Source organism: Crocodylus porosus, unplaced genomic scaffold (genome assembly GCF_001723895.1).
Source record: "Crocodylus porosus isolate Cpor-Errol unplaced genomic scaffold, CroPor_comp1, whole genome shotgun sequence".
Taxonomy (NCBI): Eukaryota; Metazoa; Chordata; order Crocodylia; family Crocodylidae; genus Crocodylus; species Crocodylus porosus.
Window position 1 is genome coordinate 61481278 of NW_017728931.1, and position 21428 is coordinate 61502705.

The window sequence follows — 21428 nt, forward strand, 5'->3', positions numbered from 1 at the left end:
CCTCGACTGCCTTGTACTCTAACCCAAAGCACTTCAGAGTGCCCTTCCCCTGACTCCTTGCTAATTGACGAGGATGTGTATTCCTCCTTAATATAGAGTGCCACGCCCCCACCTCTCTTTCCTATTCTGTCCCTCCCGTACAGCCTATAGCCCTTGACATTCACTGCCCAATCATGCATTGCGTCCCATCACGTTTCCGTAATTCCCACTATGTCCGGGCTGGTGTCAGCCAGCAGAAGAGTGAGTTCCTCCTGCTTTTTACCCATACTATGAGCATTTGTGTAGAGGCATTTGAGACCTCCTGTGGATGTGTGTGCTTGTTCTAGTGCTGCCACTTTAAGAGGTCAGGCAGTGTGCGGAGCTGCTGGCAGGTAGGGGCCAGGGCTAATTGTGAAGTGAGCTAATCCAGGGAGCCAGCAGAAGAGGTTAGGCCTGATAAAGGGAGTCATGTGACTCAGGAGGAGGGCTGAGCTTAGAGCAGGTATAAGCCCAGGCCCTGAAAATAACATCTTGGAGGCTGCTGGGTGAACATCTACAAAGCAGGATGGCTGCAGGTCTGAATGGACTCCTAGAATCATAGAAATTTAAGGCTGGAAGGGACAATCCCCCAACTAGATGATCCCAGCCAAGGCTTTGTCTAGCCAGGTCTTAACCTCCAAGGATGAAGAGTTCATAACCTCTCTGGGTAACCTGTTCCAGTGTTGTACTATCCTCCTTGTGAGAGAATTCTGCCTAATATCTAACCTAAACTTCTGTTGCTGCAACTTGAGACCATTTTTCCTTGTTCTGTTGTCTGCCACCACTGAACAGTTTAGCTTCATCCATTCTAGAACCCCCCTTCAGGTAGTTTGAAGCCGGCTGTTATATCCCCTCTCAGTCGTCTTCTCTTCAGACTAAATAAGCCCAGTTCCCTCAGTGTCTCAAGTCATTTTCCCCAGCCCCACCATTTTCATTGCCCTCTGATGGACTCTCTCCAATTTGTCTACATCCTTTCTATAGTGGGGGGCCCAAAACTGAACACAGTATGTCAGATCTACTTCACCAGTGCTGAACAGAGGGGAATAGTCACTTCCCTTGACCTGCTGGCAACACTCCTACCAATGCAGCCCAGTATGTTATTAGGTTTCTTGACAACAAGGGCACACCGGTTCATTCAGCTTATTGTCCACTGTAAACCCCCAGGTCCTTTTCTGCGGAGCTGCTGCCCAGCCAGTCAGCTGCCAGCCTGCACTGGTGCATGGCATTGTTCTGTTGTAAGTACAGGACTTTGCACTTGTCCTTGTTGATCCTCATGAGATTTCTTTTGGTCCAATCCTCCAATTTGTCTAGGTCACTCTGAATCCTAGCCCTACCCTTTAGCGTATCTACTACTCCCCTCAGCTTGGTGTCATCTGCAAACTTGCTCAGAGCGTACTCTATGCCATCTTCTAGGTTGTTGATGAAGATATTGAACAAAACCCACCCCAGGACCGACCCTGGGCCACTCCACTTGATGCTGACTGTCAGCTAGACATTGACCTGTTGATTACCACCCTCTGAACCTAATGGTCTAGCCAGTTTTTGTATCCACCTTACAGTCTATCTATCCAGCCTGTACTTCCTTAGCTTGCCTGCAAGAATGTTGTGGGAGACTGTCAAAAGCTATGCTAAAATCAAGGTATACCACTGGTCTCCCTGCATCCACAGAGCCCATAGAAGGCAATCAAATTGGGCAGGTATGGCTAGCCCTTGGTGCATCCATGCTGACTGTACCTAATCACCTTCTCCTCCAAGTGCTTAGCAGTTGATTCCTTGGGGATCTGTCCCATGACTTTTTTTTCCAGGGACATCTGAAGCAGTCTGTAGGTTTGGGAAGGGACTAACAGAGTAGAGGAGGTTCTTGGGGACCTAGTGTAGGGTCTAGAACCCTGAGAGAGGGGCTGACTACATGGGAGGCCTATTTAAGGTTTTAAGTGAGCCTAAAAAGAGGGGTTGTTTGAGACCTATTGATGGGTCTAGGTAAACCCAGTGAGAGGGGTTGGGTTTTTGCAACCTGCAGAGGGCTGTGGGTGAGCCCAGGGAGAGAGAGAGGTGGAGAGGTGAGAAGTTCATAGAGAGGGTCTGAGTGGGCAGACCCATAAGTGAGAGAGGGCTGATGGCAGAGGACTAACCCTTGGAGTTTCAGCTGGCCTGTGCGGGGCCAAAAGATTGAAATAGGCCACAGCAGAAACTGCCAGAGCCAGGGAAGCGTGAAGACCACAGCTGGCCCAACACAGGGACAGAGCCTTGGAAGGGACAAGCCAAAGTTCCATGTGTGGCCGTAGCTAAAAAGATGGGGTTAAGAGGCATATGGCCCAGGATGAAGATGGCTGATGCAGGGCCATCTAAGCAGGCGGGCTCAAGAATTGGAGCCCAGAGGTGAGATTGAGCCAGGGGCAGGATGCCCAGAGGTCTTCAGCCCAAGAAGGGTGTACAACATCAGTGGGGAGCCTAAGAGGGCCAGAATAGTTAGATCGGGAAGGGCTGAAGCTGGTCCTGGATAAGATCTGAAACTGTACCCTACTGGGGCTGGCTAGCATGGCAGGGCTGCTTGTGGCAGGGCAGCCTCCATGAAATGTCATGTGTGCGCCGCCCCCCCCCCCCCAAGAAAGATGAGGAAGGGGTACCTGAAAGGCTCGGCTCCCGTTGCGGGCTACCCTGTGGTCCCACACCCTGACAGAAAAGGAAGGAAAGAGTGGGACCAGAAGAGTTCAGAGGCTCAGAGTGGCCAGGAATAGAGTAGGACAAGAAGGGTCCAGTGTCCCAGGAAGAGGCAAGAAAGAGAGGGGCACCTGTGGAGTCTGGAAGAGACCAAGGAGTCTGGCAGTTCAAGGAGGGGCTAAGGAAGAGACTGAGGCACTTGAGGGTCTGGGTGGGAGACTGAAGCATCTGGCAGTTCAAAGAGGGGATGAGTGAAAAACCAAGAGGTCTGAGGGACCCAGCGGGATGTGTGGGAGACCAAGGGGTCTGAGGGCTCAGACAGGTGTTGAGAGTGTGAAGTAAGAATGGTCAAGGCTTCTCTGAGGCTTGGGGCTGGTGTAGGAGTGGAATGGAGCCAGGCAACTGGCCCATACAGCCTTGACCCCAACCCTGGTGATTATTGCTATAAGACCAGGACAGCCTTCTGCATTCTTAAATAACCATTTGACATCAAGGTATGGCAGGCGAGAGGGGTGACCTGCCCATAGTGCAGGGTAAAAGGTTGTTTTTTTGGCTCCAGGAACTCTATAGCCACCCCTGGAGATAATACCACATCACACTAAGGATGTACACTATGGGCACTTTGCTTATTTTAGATTGCCATATGACCTGAACCCATCCAATGTACCCTGTTTACACATAAGCCAAGGACCATTGGACCTGGTCAGAATTTATAGTGGGGATCTATATTGGAATTTATATATCCTTTTTGAGTGGTAGTGTAGTGCTAGAGCACTTGAACTAGGACTTGGGGAAACCTGGGATCTTTTCATTATGCCTGTTGTGACTTGCCATGGTTCACTTTGAAAACTATTTCCTTTTTATCTTCATTTCTGCATCTGTGGAATGGGGATAAGTGGTACTGATTCTTACCGTGAAGCACTTTGACTTCTACAGATGTAAAGTACAATGTAGAGCTAGTTTAATAAAACCTAGATTGCTTCAAGAAATGGCTGTGTAATTAGATGAGATTTGAAATGTTTTTACTTGTCGCTGAAGATCCCATTTAGGGTTTTTTTTCCAAAATTAGAGGTAATAATTCTGGTGACTTTAATCGGATTCTATTAACAGTAATTAAATTCTGTCTTCCTAAACCAAAACTGGTCCTACAGTTCCACTTAGAAAAAACTTTCACGTTTTGTTAATTGGAGTATTTCAGTGTTTTACTACAGGGCTTTACTTGCAAAGTATAGGATCCTTGAGGACAAAAGAGCATGATTTATAAATACAGTAGAAATCTACTAAGTGTGTATAAAATTATGCTTACCAGTCCTAAGCAACTGTATACTTTCAATATGTTGCTGCTTGCACAATAAATCAGTACAGTATTATAAATCCAACTGAAATATGCATATAGTGAATGTACAGGTTGGGCACAAATATTAAATCTCAGTTACCTGATTCACTCAGTTTTTTGTTAAAGTACAATATACATATATAAAATGTACATGATTACTAAAAACAACCCTACTCTCACCCCCTTGAATTTGAGGTTTAATCTACAGGATCAGCATATAGTAAACTGCAGTTACTTGGCTTATCTGTGTCAGCAGAAAAAAGAGCAGGTTAAATTAACTCTGCTGGAATCTGAGTTCTTGGAAGACCTTGCAGGTTGTACTTTGTTTGCTTCTAATAACCTCTTGGCTGCTGTCATACCCTATCCTGTTCTTGGAACTTTCAACTATATTGCGCATTAGCTCTTTCTCCTAAAATGTGAAAAGATTACGACTTTAGCGTCAGTATAGTTACTACCACTTTCTCTCCAGTTTGCCACATTCTGATGTCTTTCTGTTCCAGTTATTTTTAAAATTCATCTCTTCTTCAGTCATGTCTCCTTAGTGTCTGCATTGGCTCTCAGTATTTCTGTATGGAATCCAGGCTTTTCTTTGTATTCTAAATGTCTCCAATTTCATTTTGGCCTCTTCTGGTCCTTGTCACTTTCCATTCGCATCTTTGCTTCCTTATTTTCCACTTTGTGTCTGGAACAGCATGTTAGTTTTTACTGAAGAGACAACAGCACTTATTTTGAATTCAGTACTTCCTTGATGTGCACAATACTATGAATCACTTTAACCGCATGGCCAATCTCTAGTGTCTCTTTCCCCAGCTTATTTTCACTACTTTTTTTATCATTTATGGTAACATTTAAAAAAATAACATAATAGGATTTCTATGTAAAATCAATGTTACTTGCATTAAATAGGTTGAAAATCTGTTTAATTGTAAAATTAAAATTAAAATTGTAAAAGAGGAATTTGCATTATCTGGGGGTATTTCTAATGAAGTCCCACAAGGATCTATTAGCCTAATGCCAGGGATGCTCACCCCCAGCTCGCAAGCTAGATCTGGCCCACAGTGCCACATCATCTGCCCAGTGGGGCTCCTCATGGGTCCAAAAACTTGGTGGCAGGGAGTGGTGGTACCATTTACTTGCTGTCATTTCCAGACCCATGAGCTCCAGGTTCTGTGTTTGGATTAGGCACCCAATCCCAGTGTGCAGGCCAGGCAAGGGCAGCACTAGGGCCAAATCCTGGTGGGTGCCAGCAGAGAAGGGATGGGGCCTGCATCTAGTTTGTGGAGCATTATCTGGCCCACAAACTGTCCCCGGGACACTTATCTGGTCTATGGGACCAAAAGGTTGAGCACCGCTGCCTAATGCCATTAACTAATTTGCAACGAAATAAGAGAAAAAATAATTTATGGTCATGTTTGCAGATAATGCTGAAATTGGTAGAGTATTAACTGTCAACTTCATTTTATAGAATAATCTGGACTTCATCATAAACTGAGTTCACGCAAACATATGTTGGCAGCTAAATGCCAGGTAGTACTTTTGCATAATAGACTAGCTTAATAGTCTTAATAGCTGATTCAGAAGAGAAGCTGCAGGGAATTTTGGATAAAATTATTAGTGAAAGTGAGAAGAAGGATTTAAGTATCAACTGTAGAAAAACAGAATGTATGGTAATTACAAAGAAGATCATTCCTGTATGCAGTGACAAAGTGGAAAAGGAACAGATAAGATTGGTCAATAAATTTAACTACTTGGGAAGCTGAATAACTTCAGATGGTAAATGTGATCATGAAATGGAGATTAAGGATGACAAAAGAAGCCTTTCTGAAAATGAATAAGATATTGAGAAATAGTAGTATTTCTACGGAGCTGAAGTTAAGAGTTGTGGATTGCTATGTTAGACCAGTCCTTGTGTATCCATCAGAAAGCTGGACAATATCATCAAATATGGAAAAGAGAATTAAAACAAGTGAGATCTGGTTCTCAATGCACATCTTGAAGGTATGTTGGACAAGTCGCACTTTAAGTGAAGATATCTTTTTAAGAGCAGGCTGCAGGAGGAAGCCGCTTATTAACATCAGAAAGAAACAGGTGGAATTTCTCAGGCCTATTATAAGGAGAGGAAATTGAAAGTCTGGTTGTAACTAGAAAGACTGAAGGAAAGAAAGATCATGGAAGACGGAGGTTGACTTATGTCAAGAGTCTGTCTAAACGGATTAATGCATCAACACTGGAAATTCTGTATGCCTCAAAGAGAAGAGATCTGTGGAAGTCTAGGGTCACCAATGTCCTGTTTGGATATGGTACCTAGAGAGAGAGTACTTCTAGAAATAAAGAATGCAAGTCAAATAAAATGGAAAAATACTTTATTGAAGTACTGACTTTTTAAGAAAAGAACTTCAAGGTTATGAGGAATAATAAACTGCAGATGAGCTCTGTGGCAAGAATATCTAGGAGCTGATGCAAATGTTGGCACATAAGTGAAGAAATAGGAAAGGGGTGGGGAAGGCATAAGTAAGAGACCAGTACTGGGATACTATATTCATTTCTTACTTCCATGTTCCAGAAAGGCTGTCAAATTAGAAATAATTCAGAAAAGTGTTACCTAAATGAATCTAGGTATGGAAAATCTGTTTTATAGTGCAAAATTAGAGCTCAGTCTTTAGTTTGTCCAAGACAAAGTTTCATCCAGGTGACTATTGCAACTTGCAAGCACCTATATGAAAAGAGCATTTTGGATATTGTATTTACTTAAATCTAAGACCACTTGGAATTTTAAGATGACCTCCAGACTTTCTACGTGTAGAAAGTTATTGGGAGGGGGGGATCATCTTAAATTCATTCCCTCTCTTGCTGTGTGAGGAGGTGAGGAGGGGATGGGTAGCCTGACTCCTTGTACCATAGTGCCTTGTGCCCTCCTCTCCCTTAGCTGCCCCTTTTTACTGAATGCAGTGGCTCTGGCCCTGACCCTACAGAGATAGACCTTTTAAAAATTATCTGTTTATTCATTTTTGATCCAGTAAGCAGATACTTTAACTTTTGTCAAGAGCTTTCATGGCTTTGTTTTTCCTTTGCCTGTGGTAAAATTCAAGATTTTTTTTCTCCAGTTTGATCTCTTCAGTTAATATTCTAAATGATTTCAAGTTCTCATTTTCAGTAAAAATCAGTAATCCAAAATTCACTATTTCCAAGTCCTGTTCAGCATTTGAGTCTATCTGGATCAGATGCCTATAATATAACCACATTGTCCATTCAAGTAGACTTTCTCTTCTCTTTCATTTGTTGGGGAGATGACCTTGACTCTTGAATGAACAATAGTATCAGATTGAAATAGAAAGGAGGTTAATGTGAATGAGCAGGACAACTGCCAGTATTTTAAGTAGTAAACCAGCTAAAACATAATGTGATTTGGAGGGTATTACAACCAAAATATGCTTTGCAGTTTGTTTTCCATCTTGGAGGTGAAATGAATGGGAATGTAACTCTGATACCTGCTTAGTAGGTGGGGATCACATTTTCTGATTGTAAATACTTCTGTCTCTTTCCTCTGAAATGCTTTTAAGGTATCACAGTAAAGTAGCCATAATCATTTATCCTTGAAAAGGGGCTGGTTTGTTTTTGTTTTTGTTTGTTTTGTTTTTTTAATAAATGGGTTTGGTTTTTGAGAGATGTACTTTTAAGCCATTTATTATGAAATCAGAAAGCTGGTAGCATGTTAAGATAGGTTTGGTTTAAAAATAAACCCATCTGTTTCCGTGCTCCCAAGGAATCTAGAGCTTTTTTTTTTTTTTTTTTTTTTAATTTAAAAGTAGTAATGCAAAAATTAATGGAAAATTTCTTGCTAGAATTGATTTCCAATCTGAATGTATATCTAGGAAGAAATGGTGGTGTGAAGATTAACTTGCAGTATGTTAAGGCAAGCACAGGAGATGAACTACGTGCCTGAATTGTATGTAGAGAAAGGTCAAACCTTGATAACACCTATAAAGAATTTCTTAACAAAAATATTCATTAACAGAATGAATGTGGTCTTTTATTAACCTTTTGTTCTTGGTTTTGGTTTCAATATGGCTATAAAATAATTTTTAAAAGTAACCCCTATCTCTGTACAGTCAACAGCAGGAGCATCATTATTGGCAAATGCCTCACCTCTGACTCTCATGACATCACCGCTGTCTGTAACCAATCAGAATGTGACGTCTGCACCATTGACTCCTTTTGGGATGCTGGGTGGCCTTGTTCCTGTGACCGTTCCCTTCCAGTTTCCCTTGGAGCTACTTGGCTTTGGGGCAGACACAGCTGGAGTGACAACCACCTCGGGATCTACCTCAGCGGCTTTCCACCACAGCCTAACTCAGAGTAAGTGTGACTAGTTTATTCATGTTGCAGTGTAAATCAGGGGCAACTACATAATTTGCTGCATGCAGTCTGAAACTGGGAAGGGAAGTGATAGAAGCAGCACTGCTTGAGTAACTCGAAACTGGTTTGGGCAATGAGCTATAGTGTGTGTAATTATAGGAAACATGATTTTTCAAAGGCAAAGACATAGTGTGATCTGTTAAGTATTTAGATGATTCTACAAATGTTATCACAGTCTACTTTCCTAGAAGACTGATGGTATTACCAACTTAATAGTGCTTAAATGGAATTCAGCTTCTTATACTAATTTGTCCCTCCTTTTTTTAAAAGGAGAATCAAATTATAGAATCCTCTAGGTTCTACAAAACAAATTCAAGAACGTATTCGGGTCTTGCGGTAACTGGTCAAACACTTTTTTGCTAATGGCTTGCACAGAGCTTATGATGCAGAAATGGCCTTTTTAACTGTAAGAGAGAATATTGTCCAGGACAAGATTGGCTTTTTTGTTTTTTTCCATTGAAAAAATCCCATTAGAATTGCTCCCTGGGCAATGTTGAAGATAATTGGACTTTTCTGTTAACAAAACAGTCCAAAGTATTTTATCTCCAACAGTGTAACTTGTTCTGATATGTATCTAATTATTCTCAAAAGTACAGAGGGGTGAAGAAATTAGAGGCCACTACCTTTGCTATAAGGAGATTTAGTGTCCTTTGAACCACAACTCCTGTTTCTGTCTCTTTCACTTCCTTCAGATTTACTGAAGGGTTTACAGCCAGGTGCTCAGCATGCAGCGACGCTGTCTCATTCACCTCTGCCTGCTCACTTGCAGCAAACTTATACAGGTAAGGAAATTGTATACCCCTTTCCTTTTTCAGACTAGAACTCTGGTTGATGTCTATACCGTTTCGAGGCACCAAGAGTTGGCATTTGCAGAGCTACCACAGGACATCTGTGTATGTCCTCTGCCTTGTGCCATATAGACATACCCCAAAAAGCCAGATTCTCCATTCAGCCCTTGATTGAAATGCACTGTAGCCTCTTTGCTGGGAATCAGATTGAGTTTGCCATGGAGAAGATGAAGACTGCAAAGGCTGTCCTAATGGCAAATGATGACTGAGCTGTTCCAATAATACACACTGAAGCAGAATGGTACAGGTCTTATGCCCAAATTGCATATACCATTGTCTGAGTGTCAAAAATTTTAGAACAAATATGCTTTATAGCCTTGGAAGCTAAAGATCCAAGATTGCTAATTGTAATATGAGTGATCTAATGAAAAAAAAATATTACCCAGTAAACTTTCCTTTTATGAGTTGCAAGTTAAATGGGAGGGTTCCTTGGCTTCTCTTTCCCCTTCCATTCTCCAGGATCTTCCCTTTGGAAATTTCATTATTTTGAACTACATATATATATTTTCAGTGCCTCACTACATCCAACACTGTCAGCTATTTCTGAAGATCCTATTCCCACTGAGGCATGCAGAATGGTCTAGAGTACTGGTTCTCCCCACTTTTTCTTCATTTGGTTTGTGAACCCAATATGAATATGGAATGATTTTTCAACCAAAAAATTGTGGGATTTGTCACGGGGTGTGGCTCAAAAATGTAGTTCTAGGGTGATAGAGCTGGGTTTTCCAAATAGATTCGCAACCCATCTTCAATAGAATTGTTTTAAAAAATTTGTAGCAGAGTTCTGTTCTTATGCTTGCTGTACAAGAGTAAAGACGCCACTATTTTTTTATAGCCACATGTTTTACTTTCTCAGTGACAACATAATTACTACTTGCAGACAGAGTAGTTTCTTCAGTGCTATTTCATATAAAATAAATTGTAAGTCACTGAAAGGAGCCCTCTGCCCCATGAAGGCATCACACTTTGTGATTGATGGACAGGATATTTAATTTTTTTTAGTCATTTAGCAGCCTAAAACAAAACATTACCAGTCTTCGGTACAACAAAGCACTTCCACTTACTGCAGGATACAGTCCATATTTTCTTATTGTATATTCCCACTGGCTATAGGAACGTACACATGGAGGGAACCTATTCAAAATGCTGTTCAGAATTTTGCACTGCAGATGTTTTATATTATATTTCTCATAATCAAATAAAATTCTTTGATGCCTCTTTCTTTGTTCTTTTATCCCACTCCTCCCCAACCCCTTGTTTTCTCCAAACCCCAGATGGAGGCCAAAGCAAAGGGGACACTAAATTACAGCGGAAAACCCAGTGACTTCTGGACGAACAAGGGAGCTGAAGTAGTTCTGATTGGCTGATGGAATCTGCCCAGTTGGGAAAGTGCTTACATGGTCACAGGGCTGCTGTATTTGTCAATGTTTACATACTCCGATCCCAAGCACTGTGGTGAGAAGAAGCAAAAGAAAACAGTACTTGATTAAAAAGAGAAGGAAAAGGAGGATGGTCCTTCCTGGTCATGCAGACTGGTCATAGTTGGATTTTTGCCGTAAAGAAACCAATTTTTTTTTATCCACTCTGATTGGCTTTAAAAAAATGTTAGTTGTCAAACCCACAGCGGCACAAAGTTTACTTTCTGGGTAATGTCCAGTGATGAGGAGGAAGCACAAGGGAAGCTGGAGTAGATTTCTCCATCCAGTTTTGGGGCTGGGGTCATCCACTCAGCAAGAGCAGGATGCTAGTAAGAGTATGCATCAGTCCTGAACATACTGTATGGTTGCAGACGAGAGGTGGTTTCTGCTTGGATGGTCTGTGGAGTAAATACGAAACTTCCTTATGGATACAAACAAAGCTTCTGATTTGACTGTTTGTCCAACATTACCTCTTTGGAAGAGCGTAGCAAATACAGGCTCTGAGTTTTTTGGGGCCTCTACTAACGCAGTTTCATTAATCCCCAGACAACTCCCTTTCAAAATGATATTCATGGTAGAGAGGCAAGAGAAGAATTAAAGGGGATCCTAATAATCCCTGGGATATTTTAGCATAGAATAATTGATATTTAAAGTGTATGTTGGGGTGGAATATATCTCCTTACAGAAAAGGAAGAAAAATGAAAAATGTTGTTGGTTTAGCTTGAGAGCTCTTCTCAGACCTTGTTGTTTGTTTGTTTTTTTTGAAAGATGGACACTGGTTTTCCACTCTTATAAATTTGCTTCACTTCTTCTTCAGTTGGTTCCTTGAGCTTCTCTGCTATTATTAAAGTGAAGAAACGCCCTATTCTCATCCTTTTTAAACCCAAGGTCAATTCCTTGTCTTCTGGATTTACTTCCTCTTTCATACAAGTATTCCCAAAAGCCACACACCACAGTAACCCTTCAGCTAAGGAGAGCTGGATGTGACTTATTTCAGAGACAAGTTAATACTGCTTCAGGCATTAGCCAAAGAGGAGTCGTTCAAAAGCGACCTCGGGTGCCTTCTCTTCCTGGGGCTGAATGCATTGTCTCTCCAGCATTCCTAGCCCCTGCTGGCCTGGGGAGCTCATGGCCTGAACTCTTTCCTGCTTGGTAACTCAGGATTGCAAGGCTGGCTTTCCTTTTTTGGATAGCAATATCTTGGGTGGTTCATTTGTACATTTAGGAAATATTCAGCACAAATTGCACTTTCAGCAGTAGGACAGAGGAGGTTCTTAGGTCAAAACTTTACTGTTGTGTCTTTTTTTTTTTTCTGTGAAAGGTAAGATAAGCATGGCAGGAATTGGCATAAAAAGGTTTTCAGGATCACTAAAGCTAGAACATCAGTCCCTGATCTGATGCCCTTTCTCTTTCAAACCTAAAATGTCACTGTGACCAGAGATACTGAAGCTTCTAATCTGTTTTGCGCATGCATGCACACGCGCTCTCCCTCTCTGTCATAGTTATGGTCTGAGATTGAACCTGTAATTACTTATTGCCTCACCTGCCCTGTACAGACTTTGGTCCCTGGATATTAAATCTCTTGATACTTTTTGCTATACTAAGTTTTAGTTTTCAATTCCCTTTGACATGCGTGAATTATTTTTCTTACAAAGACCAGACAACATTTTTTCTACTTAGATCTCACTTTAATTTTATATATAAATATATATATATATATAAAAAACAAGAACTTAAAGTAATATATTGTGTATATAGTATAAAACGAATGTTGGGTTGAGCCCAATGATAAATGTTTTTGCACAAAACTTCTGTGAAAAATAGCTTGAATCCTCCTAGTCAGATGAAAATTCTCCAGAGTATAGAATACCATAAATTATTCAGAAGGTACTATACAAGTTGTGCTTTTTGTTTCATCTTTTTCCCCAGAAGGGGATAAAGAAAGAAGACATTTTGAAGCCAGAAATTTTTTGATGAGGTATTAACTCTGAGTTGTGTCAAATGTATCACATACTTTTTAATAATGCATGTAGCAGGGGAATTGCAGTGGACAACTATCATACAGCAATACGTGGAAACAACCACCCTACCCCAAAAGAGCTCTACCCTCTTCTGTATTTCCTTCATCATGGTGTCTCATTTAAATTGCCATCCTTCACTTTTTTTCATTCTGACATGAGATTCTAGATCTGATAAAAGGTACACAGTTAGAAGTCCTAGAGTTTGAAGGCTTTTATCCTAACAGCACAGATGGTGACAGCACAAATTTCCTTTGCCCCACCTCAATTGTGCCTCATCCTTAATCAGGAGGGTTATCTCTTGAATTTAGAAGGTAATTTAGTTTCCATGGGCCATTCAATTTTAGTCCTGTTAGCAATCTTGACAAGGAAGAACATAGGTTAGCATGAGTTATAGACTTGGGCAGTATGATGGGAAACAATATGGAGATTACAAACTTTCTTCCTATAGTCTAATGAAACTACACCCAGAGGATAACTATTTTCATTCACTACCAGCCTGGAGTACTTTGGAACTAGTAAAGTATTCTTCACTTGCTTAACCCAGCAAAGCCAGGTCAAAAAGTAACTGTTGAGTGATTCCCAGGATCTTTGCAGAAAGAGTGGGGAGCATGAGCAGGGTGGAAAGTGAAGGATATTTGTGACATCCTGATGCAAAATTAGGTAACACCCTTCCTGCAGCATCTTGTTTAAGCTGTTTTTTTTTTCCCCCAAGAGTCTTACTACTTCTTAAGGGCCTTTGATAATATATATATATATATATATAATGTAAACTGTTGTACGTATTAAATAACCCTCAGTATTCACAAGCAATAAGAAAGCCAGTAGAGCTGTCTTTCCAGGCAGCAGGGCTGAACTTTGGTTTGGGGGCTGAATGTGAGCTGATGTCAAGCTCGCTCAGCCTCAAACAGATGCAAGCAATAATTTCAAACACAGGTTTTAGAAGTTAACTCCCTTTGGGTAATGCCTTCTGCTACATGATCCAAAGCCCCAGTAGACATAGCAATTTTAAATCCTCTTTGAGCTTTGAAAAGTATAGAAAGGAGCCAGGCTAGATGAAGCACAGACTGCAAGACTTCTGATCAATTTGGATCATTATAGCAGTGTTCTCTCCCCCAGAAGGATGTTGATGGCCTAAATCATTATTTCATCCAGCATTTTAGCTCAAGAAGATTAATGAATATTGTTGAGTAACCAAGTCACAGGTGTGGATGCTGTGGGTTTAACATCTGTTTTCAGCTAATCAGAAGTGACTTCTAATTATCAGAGTTCTGCTTCCTGTCTGAATCCAGTCAAAGCTGTCATATTTTGGGTGGGGCAGGCACCTGGGCCTTGTTCCCCTCAACCACTCCAGCCACCTGACCCTTCCTCCACCTTCTTCTCCACTTGGTCTGAGATGAGGACATGAAAGCAGAGAAATCCTGCAACTCTCCCAAGCTGCCATCAATTGTATGAACCATAACCCTCTGGGGGTCACCTTTTAGGACTCCAACTAACTTTACCACATTTGCTGCTACATTCGTAAAATGAACTTTTGGCTGTATTTATTAGCATTTTAATCTAGTTTACAGTTCTTTTTTGGAATAGGTTTTGCCCATGGGCAGATTAGAAATGGGGTGGTGCTTTCTGGGTTTTGGGGCTTTTTTGTTTTTGTTTTGAGTGCATTGTTTAAGGCACAGTGGTCCCTTTATTATTTTTGGTTGTGAACTTTTTTTGGGAATGGAATTGCAGGAAAAAGCAAAACCTGTAGTCAAGCTAAGCTCTGGAAGGTTTCCACCCAGGTCTCCAGTTCCTGGCTTTGTACTTAGGTGGGGTCAGAATAGGGATGCTTGCTGTTTCTGTTAAATGAACCAGAAGGTAAAAACAGTAGGTAAATGACTGGCTAATTAACACTTTATGCAACTTTAATTCTGTAGAAGCTTTTAAAAAAAAGTTGGTAGATTCTGATTGGTCCTAGCTCTGGTGAAATGGCTGTTACCCCTCCAAGAGTTACTTGATTCAGGCCTTTGTCCTTTGTTTAAGTGCCTTTTCTTTATTTTATAACTCTCCCTCCTTTAAACTGTTCTCAGAGATCCTAAAGTGCTGAGGAGGCATTTGGGAGGAAAAAAAAATCTTAAACTTGCCAAGATGACTTTATGCTGTTAAACTATTTTCCCTTTTGTATAAAGTGTGTAACGTGTATGTAATGTTACAGCTGCTGTACCATGGCATTCATTCTGTATGTTCCCTGACACACACAACAATATTCTTAAGAATCCTGTTTTTTCCACTCTGTTCTCTACTGGCTTTACGACACATCTTACTTATGGAAAGTGAAAATTTGCACCTGAATGACAGTATAGCATGTGTGTGAGAGAGAGAGAAGAGGTGGTTAGAAGGAAAGGGACTTGGTATGTTTCCCTCTGAAGATGTAAATTTTGAATCTTGTGTGAGTCATGGGTTAAGTTTATTTGATGGTTCCAATCTGCCTACATGTAAATATTAAACCACCTCTCACACTCACCATTTGGCACACTTTCCCACAATTGATGGCCCTTTTAAATAGAATAGACTTGGCTAAAATAGGTTGCAGTAATCCTGAATTGAGCTGTATTTCAGGAGAGAGACCTTTTATGGCGTTACTCGCATCTGCCCTGCTCTAAGCATTGCTAGGAATCTTGCTTGAATTCACCAAAGTTGTTACTACTTCCCATACAATAGTTTGTAAAGAGGGGTTTCCCTTATTAAAGTAAAAGCTTGCTATAATCCATAAATTGCCTACATCGTGTGTCAAAATGTTTTCTCTCCAACTTTCAGCAAAGAGCTAGAGTTAGATTTCCATTAAGAGCTTTTCTTTATCAAAAGAATGACAGTATGCTAAGAGCAACATAAAATAGTATCTTAATGGTGGTGATCAAATTAAATATTTCTGTGTTTATTTAGCTATTATGCAATTGGCAAAGCTAACAGATATGCAAGGGGGTGTGTAAGGATTTACTGCAAGTTAGAAAAGGTGTACCATACACCGGAAATAATTAAACAAATTTGTCTAGTTTCCATATTTATACTTTTTTTTCCTAAGAAGTCTGATTGAAAAGTTGTTTAACATTGAATACAACCCCAAGATGCCCAATATCAGCATGATTTAATATATAGTGATTCTGTGAGGTGCTTTTACTGGGTAGTGCCTTCATCTTGTTTTGGTTCTAGTGTGGGAAGACATCTTCTCTTCTAGAAACCAGATCAGGAATTGAATAGAGCTGGTCTCCCAAATCCTAGAACAAAGAGCAATACAGCAGATGGTCTTATCAGAAGAAATACCAGTTTCCTTGTCAGAGGGAACTTAAGTTTAATTGAACTGAAAGCCTGTTTGTTTTTTTTGTAATACTTTTTTAATAAAAATGTCTATCTAAATCAGTGATCACTGCCAGCACAAAGCAGCCCTGTAGTTGGTTTACTGTGCCACTGAAAGATCAGCCTGCTTTTGTGCCATAAACCTTAAGTTTTTCTTTCTCCACACCTTTCTGCAATTCCTCACTTCTGTAACAATCTTTTAGAACCAATGGTAGCTGAAGCAACATAGAGCAACTCCAGGACCTTTTCTAAGTTGCAGTGAAAAAAACAGCCTGTCTTGCAGCTGCCCCAGAGTTCAGGGGAACACACTCTACAGTAGTGTTTATACCCTCCACACTAGTTCTGTGTTGGCTCTTGGCTGTAGCCAGGCATCAAAATCTGTACTTTAGTGTCCAACTAATAAGTATAAAGCTATAGAGCAACTCATTAGAAAAGGGGATTTTTAAAAGTGTTCTATGTTTCTAGAATGGAAATTCAGTCCCATTTTCCCTTACCACCACCACCACCACCACCACCACAAGCATGTTGAGCAGTAAACTAATCCTAAATTTCTAATCTTAGTGAAAGAATCCAAAGCAAATAATGTATACTATCTTTCAAATAACTTCTGACAGCATTCAGTACTGAGGGCTTTTGACTCTGTGATATGTGCAGGCATAGTCCAAAAGCAACCTTGGATGGGTTTTCCTAACTGCCCCATGCCCAAAAAAAGGTGCAAGAAGGAAAGGACTGTTAACCAAACAAAACAAGTTGGAAGGTACCACCAAGTTGAGTCAAACCCAGCAGCTGGTGAGACACCAAGAGCTTCTTTGGGACTCATTTAGTTTCCACCAACTGGGGGGAAAAGGAATTTGTTTCTCAGCTTTTTCCAGATAAGGCCTTAGTTCAATTAGTAGTCATTAATATCAACTATGCAGATAAGTATTCTTTACATGTTCCAGTGTTATGTACACTCCTCTCCCTGCTGTCCCATTAACAAATGTTAAATGTTTACCCAAAGAAATGTGGCATAATATTTTTTTGAGGTCTGTACTAAAAAGGTTGGGTTTTTGTTTTTCAACATGAAGAATGAACTTTTGTATTTTAAAAGGAGGGGGGAAAAGAAACCCTTTCACTGGTACAAAGTCTAATGTCAAAATTATCATGAAAAGTGCTTTAGGGGGACAACTAAAATCTCCTATTCATTGAAGGCAGGTTTGATCCTGAGAGCTTTTTAGATAGGTGCACAATATCCAGCTCTGCAGAACTGGACCAAGAAGCCACAGCAGTGCATGTCTAACATACCAGTTACATTGGGGGCTAGGGGGAATAAATGTCCTTGCGACTGAAACAGGTTCTAGAAAGTCCAGTGTCCAATTTGACTGTTTTTAACCAAGCAATCTTAGCTAGTGGGCGGCTGGATCTCTGTAAGTGGCATCTTCCCTGGATAAAAGATGAATAGTGACCCCTGTTTCTCTCTCATCAGCTCCTGTGTTGTACTTGTTACAGAACAGTTTGGCTGAGAGGCAACTGCTACAGCAAGCATGTTTTAAAGTTAGTATTTCTAGTTTGCTATAGCAAGCAGTGCAGTTATGTTGCATATGTTCTCAAGATTTTATGCTGGGTTTAGATAGGAGCTGTTTTTAAAATACTTTGGGCTCTTGGTTTAAAATAGCAAGATACATTACTCCTGTCCCCTTTCAAAAAGTCTCCGGAGAAATGTTGTATTTTAGCAGTTGTATTAGTCTCTTTTTTTCTCCTGAGGGTGATGTTTAGAATGCATTTCATGGATTCACCCTTTGAATGTTGGCATTTTCTAGGCCACTAATCAAGCAGATTCCTACTTTAGGAGGGCATCTGTATAATTTCATAACTTGCATAGAAAGATAAACCTGTGCTAAAACTCTTCCTTGTAAACAGACATTTGAGCCCCTTTACCACTGCCTAGTGAAGGGATTTGCTCCAACAACAGAGCTTCCAATCTTAAAAGCTGCTTTTACATCCATTTGCAATGAGTCCTCCCAGTGAAAGGGTTTAAGCAGAAGTATCCTTTGTATTTGTTATCACAATAAAATGCATGTTTTTCCAATTTTGGGAAGTTAACCAGTTGAATTGTAGCTAGCTTACTGGTCCTCTTGAGAATGGAGGAAGCAATATAAAGTGAGGGACTTAAGGGGGCTTTTCATGGTTGCTTCCTGCCTGTTGGTGTCAAGTTTTAAATGAAAAATTGGCAAAGTGCTTATTTTGTCTCCTAACTTAAATTCCTAAACCAAAACTGTACCAATACTTGGATCCTGCATAGTCCTCCTTAATGTCAAGAAAGGGAATGTCCAATTCCTATGAGGTGGCAAATGTGCTAAAATAAGTTACTTTTTTTCTAATTTTTTATTTTCATTTTGCCTAGCAAGAATTCATAGGAGGTCACCTTGTTCCTTTGTTACCTGCATATTTAAGAACATGGTGAAGAATCCTTGACTTAGTGACCCGGAGAAAATCCAAACAGCCGTGTGCTCACTTGATCTCTCCAGACTACTCCACTGTAAAACGGTCCCCATGCGACAAGCGTATACAGCTGCTCTCAAGGGGAGGGACCTGGATAACCAAATACAGCTACTTTTTGGTAACTAGCACAAATTACTTTTGGCTTGGGTTTTTAGGGAGCTGTATTCCACTAACTTGAAGGGATACTGTATTTTAAACGAGTGTGACTCTTTTGATTGGTTTTTCTCTCCTTATAAAACTGGACCTGAATTGCAAGTTTCAAGTTGTTTTATTTTTTCTCTTCATTTTGTAATAATCTCAGGACCTGAAAGATTGTAGCATTTAGTGTGTCTTAAAAACAATGTACTGTACCAGCCATGGATTTTTGTAAATACACCCATCTCCCTCTTTATACTTTAGTTTATTTCAAAGCATACGGCTCTTTGCCAGAGGAACTGACTGGTGCCTGGTTAACTTCCATCATGAACTAAAGTAAGAAAATGAGGGAGCTGCTGCCACAAAAGCTTGCACCATATATTGAACATATGCACCATATACTGTTGTGACACTTTTTTTTTTAATAGAGGCTAGCCATTTTACTGGAAACTCTGTGTCCCATGTCCCTGTTGCCCTCCCCCCTCCCCGCCACATTCCCAGACATGGCTGACAAAGTTCTATCCACCAGGGAGACTCTCTTGATGTAAAGCTGGAGAGCTTTAATGCTTGATGTCTTCACTTCTTTCCAAATATTCAGGTTGACTGTCCTGCACTTTGCACACCAGGTCTGGTTCTGGACAAGTCCATATATCTGACATTCTGCAAGAATACCTGAAAAAATTGTTTAATTACTCTTTATCAGAATTTCGTTGATTCAGAAAAAGAACAGAGATGTGCAGAAGTTCATTCTCATAGATCTTTGTGGATTTACTGTACTGACCTTGCAAGACTTCAGGAAAGGTGTGTGTGTGTGTGTTTTTTCATTTTTATTCCTTCCCTTCCCCCCCCCATATTTTAATAAATGGGGTGCAAAGATTTTCTGGCAACAGACTTGCTCTGAGATTCCAAGTGTAACTAGCAGACCTGTGTTCTACAGTAGGAGCCTTATTCAGTTCAGCGTAGACATTTCCTGTCCTTAATTGTGACGGGACTCTTTCATGAGTGTACTTTTTCTTTTTGTGTGTGTTCTGTGTCTGTGCTGTATTAAATAAAGAGGAATGTACATATTAGCCATGTCCGTGTGGTTTTCAAATAATTTCTCAGCATAATAAAGATAGATACAAGTTGTCCAATCTGAGCTTCCTTACTATAGTTTTCATTCCAAGTTGAGTTTCTTCAAAGCCAGCCCTTGGGCCAGTGATTTTTATTTAAACCGGGGAGCTGGAGCATCCCAGATCCTTAGAAAGGTAACTCCAAAGTTTGAGGAGGTAAGCACATAAGCCAGGCTCAGGCTTTTCCCTCTCTGCCTGGATAAGAATGTGGGCAGTGCCAGGCTGGGTCACATTAGTGGTCCATTTAGCCCAGGAGCCACTTTTGCTTACAGGCTCCCTCAACTGGTTCAGGACGAGAAGGCAGTATTCTCTGCTCATTGTTGCTTTCTGGATCCCTTATTAACCTGTGACCTCCCTTCCCTGTTTTCTTTTTCCCAAGGAATTGGTTATGTCTGCACTGGCCTCCGATGCAATGCAGGAACAGCACCCAACCAGCTACCTCTGTCCAGCTGCTTACTACCCCCCTCCCCTGCTGCCAATAATGGTGGCAGCTTTTTTAGGGCTGGGGGAATCAGAGCAGGGGTGAGGTCCCACGTGGGCTGACTTGCCCTGGGCCCTGCACCCTTCTTGGGTCAGCTGTGCTCACATCCCCTTCTGGTATCTGACCATCTTAACAAAGCATTTCCTCTTTCTAGGTTTAAACCTACCACCTTGCTTCAGCAGCTGCCTCTTGGTTCTAGTCAGCTGGTGAACAAGAACTACCCCCTTTCTACGTGGCATGGGGTGATTTGTCCTCTGCCCCTGCCAACCTGCCTGTTATTTTGCAAAATATATATATTATATCTCTCCAATGCTGCAAGTGGTCCTCTTGGCTCACGTGGTAGCTCAAAGTACACTAAAAACCTGTTATATAGCTCATACTGCACAACCACATGTCCATGTACCTATCTCCTGTTACCCCTCCACCACCACCACTGCCTTCTGAGGGTCTACTCCTGAAAGTCTGTGCCAGACTGCTCTCCATCAGATGAGGTCTGCTATTACTTTCCTACTGTCCTCTTCAGCCTCCCTCTAGTACCAGTACTTTTCACTTGGTCCTATTTTAATACGGTCCTCGACTGTGGGGGCAGATCGTTATTTCTGAGGAAGCTGTGAAGTGGGGTGGGCCTCCCCGCCCATCGGCCCTGGAGGTAGCTAAATCCCACCAAGCTGCCAGTGACAGGCACAGCTGGTGCCCTCTCACAGGCCCGGGACTGTACAACGCGCCCGCGACCCGCGTGCAACACCCTGTGCGCCGCAGCTTAGTGCCTGGGGGTGGGCCACAGCGCACTGCGCCTGCGCGGTCCCAGGAGGCTACGCGCGGTCTCTGGCCATTAGCCAATTAGCGAACTTACAAACTGTCATGAGGCGGAGCTAGAGGCGGGGGCACGAGCACAAATAAGGAATCAGAGGCTAGGTCTACACGGCAGCCCCAGTGGCCTAATGGATAAGGCATTGGCCTCCTAAGCCAGGGATTGTGGGTTCGAGTCCCATCTGGGGTGAGTTGCCTTTTTCCCCTCCCTCCCATCCTCCCCACCCCCTCGCAGCCGTCGCAGCCCCGCCTTCACCCCCAGCCCCCAGTCCGTCCCGCGAGAGGGCTTAGCTCTGCCCTTTAAGTGGTCGAGTTACATGATGGCGCTTCCCCGACCCAGCTCCCCACAGCGACACCCGCG

General features: G+C 41.6%; 1 protein-coding gene and 1 non-coding gene across 2 annotated transcripts in view; both read left to right on the forward strand.

The window, feature by feature from the left end:
• The window catches only part of UBN2 (ubinuclein 2), an 83357-nt gene extending 63623 nt beyond the window's left edge, over positions 1–19734 (forward strand). Inside the window, exons 16-18 of the mRNA XM_019543922.1 lie at positions 8125–8371; positions 9124–9213; positions 10554–19734. Coding sequence (XP_019399467.1) covers positions 8125–8371; positions 9124–9213; positions 10554–10603 — 387 coding nt within the window. The 3' untranslated portion in view covers positions 10604–19734. The remainder of the gene's footprint in view (positions 1–8124; positions 8372–9123; positions 9214–10553) is intronic.
• Positions 19735–21184: 1450 nt separating this feature from the next.
• On the forward strand, positions 21185–21257 carry TRNAR-CCU. The gene has a single exon. It is a non-coding gene; the product is annotated as a tRNA-Arg (tRNA).
• Positions 21258–21428: the final 171 nt, after the last annotated feature.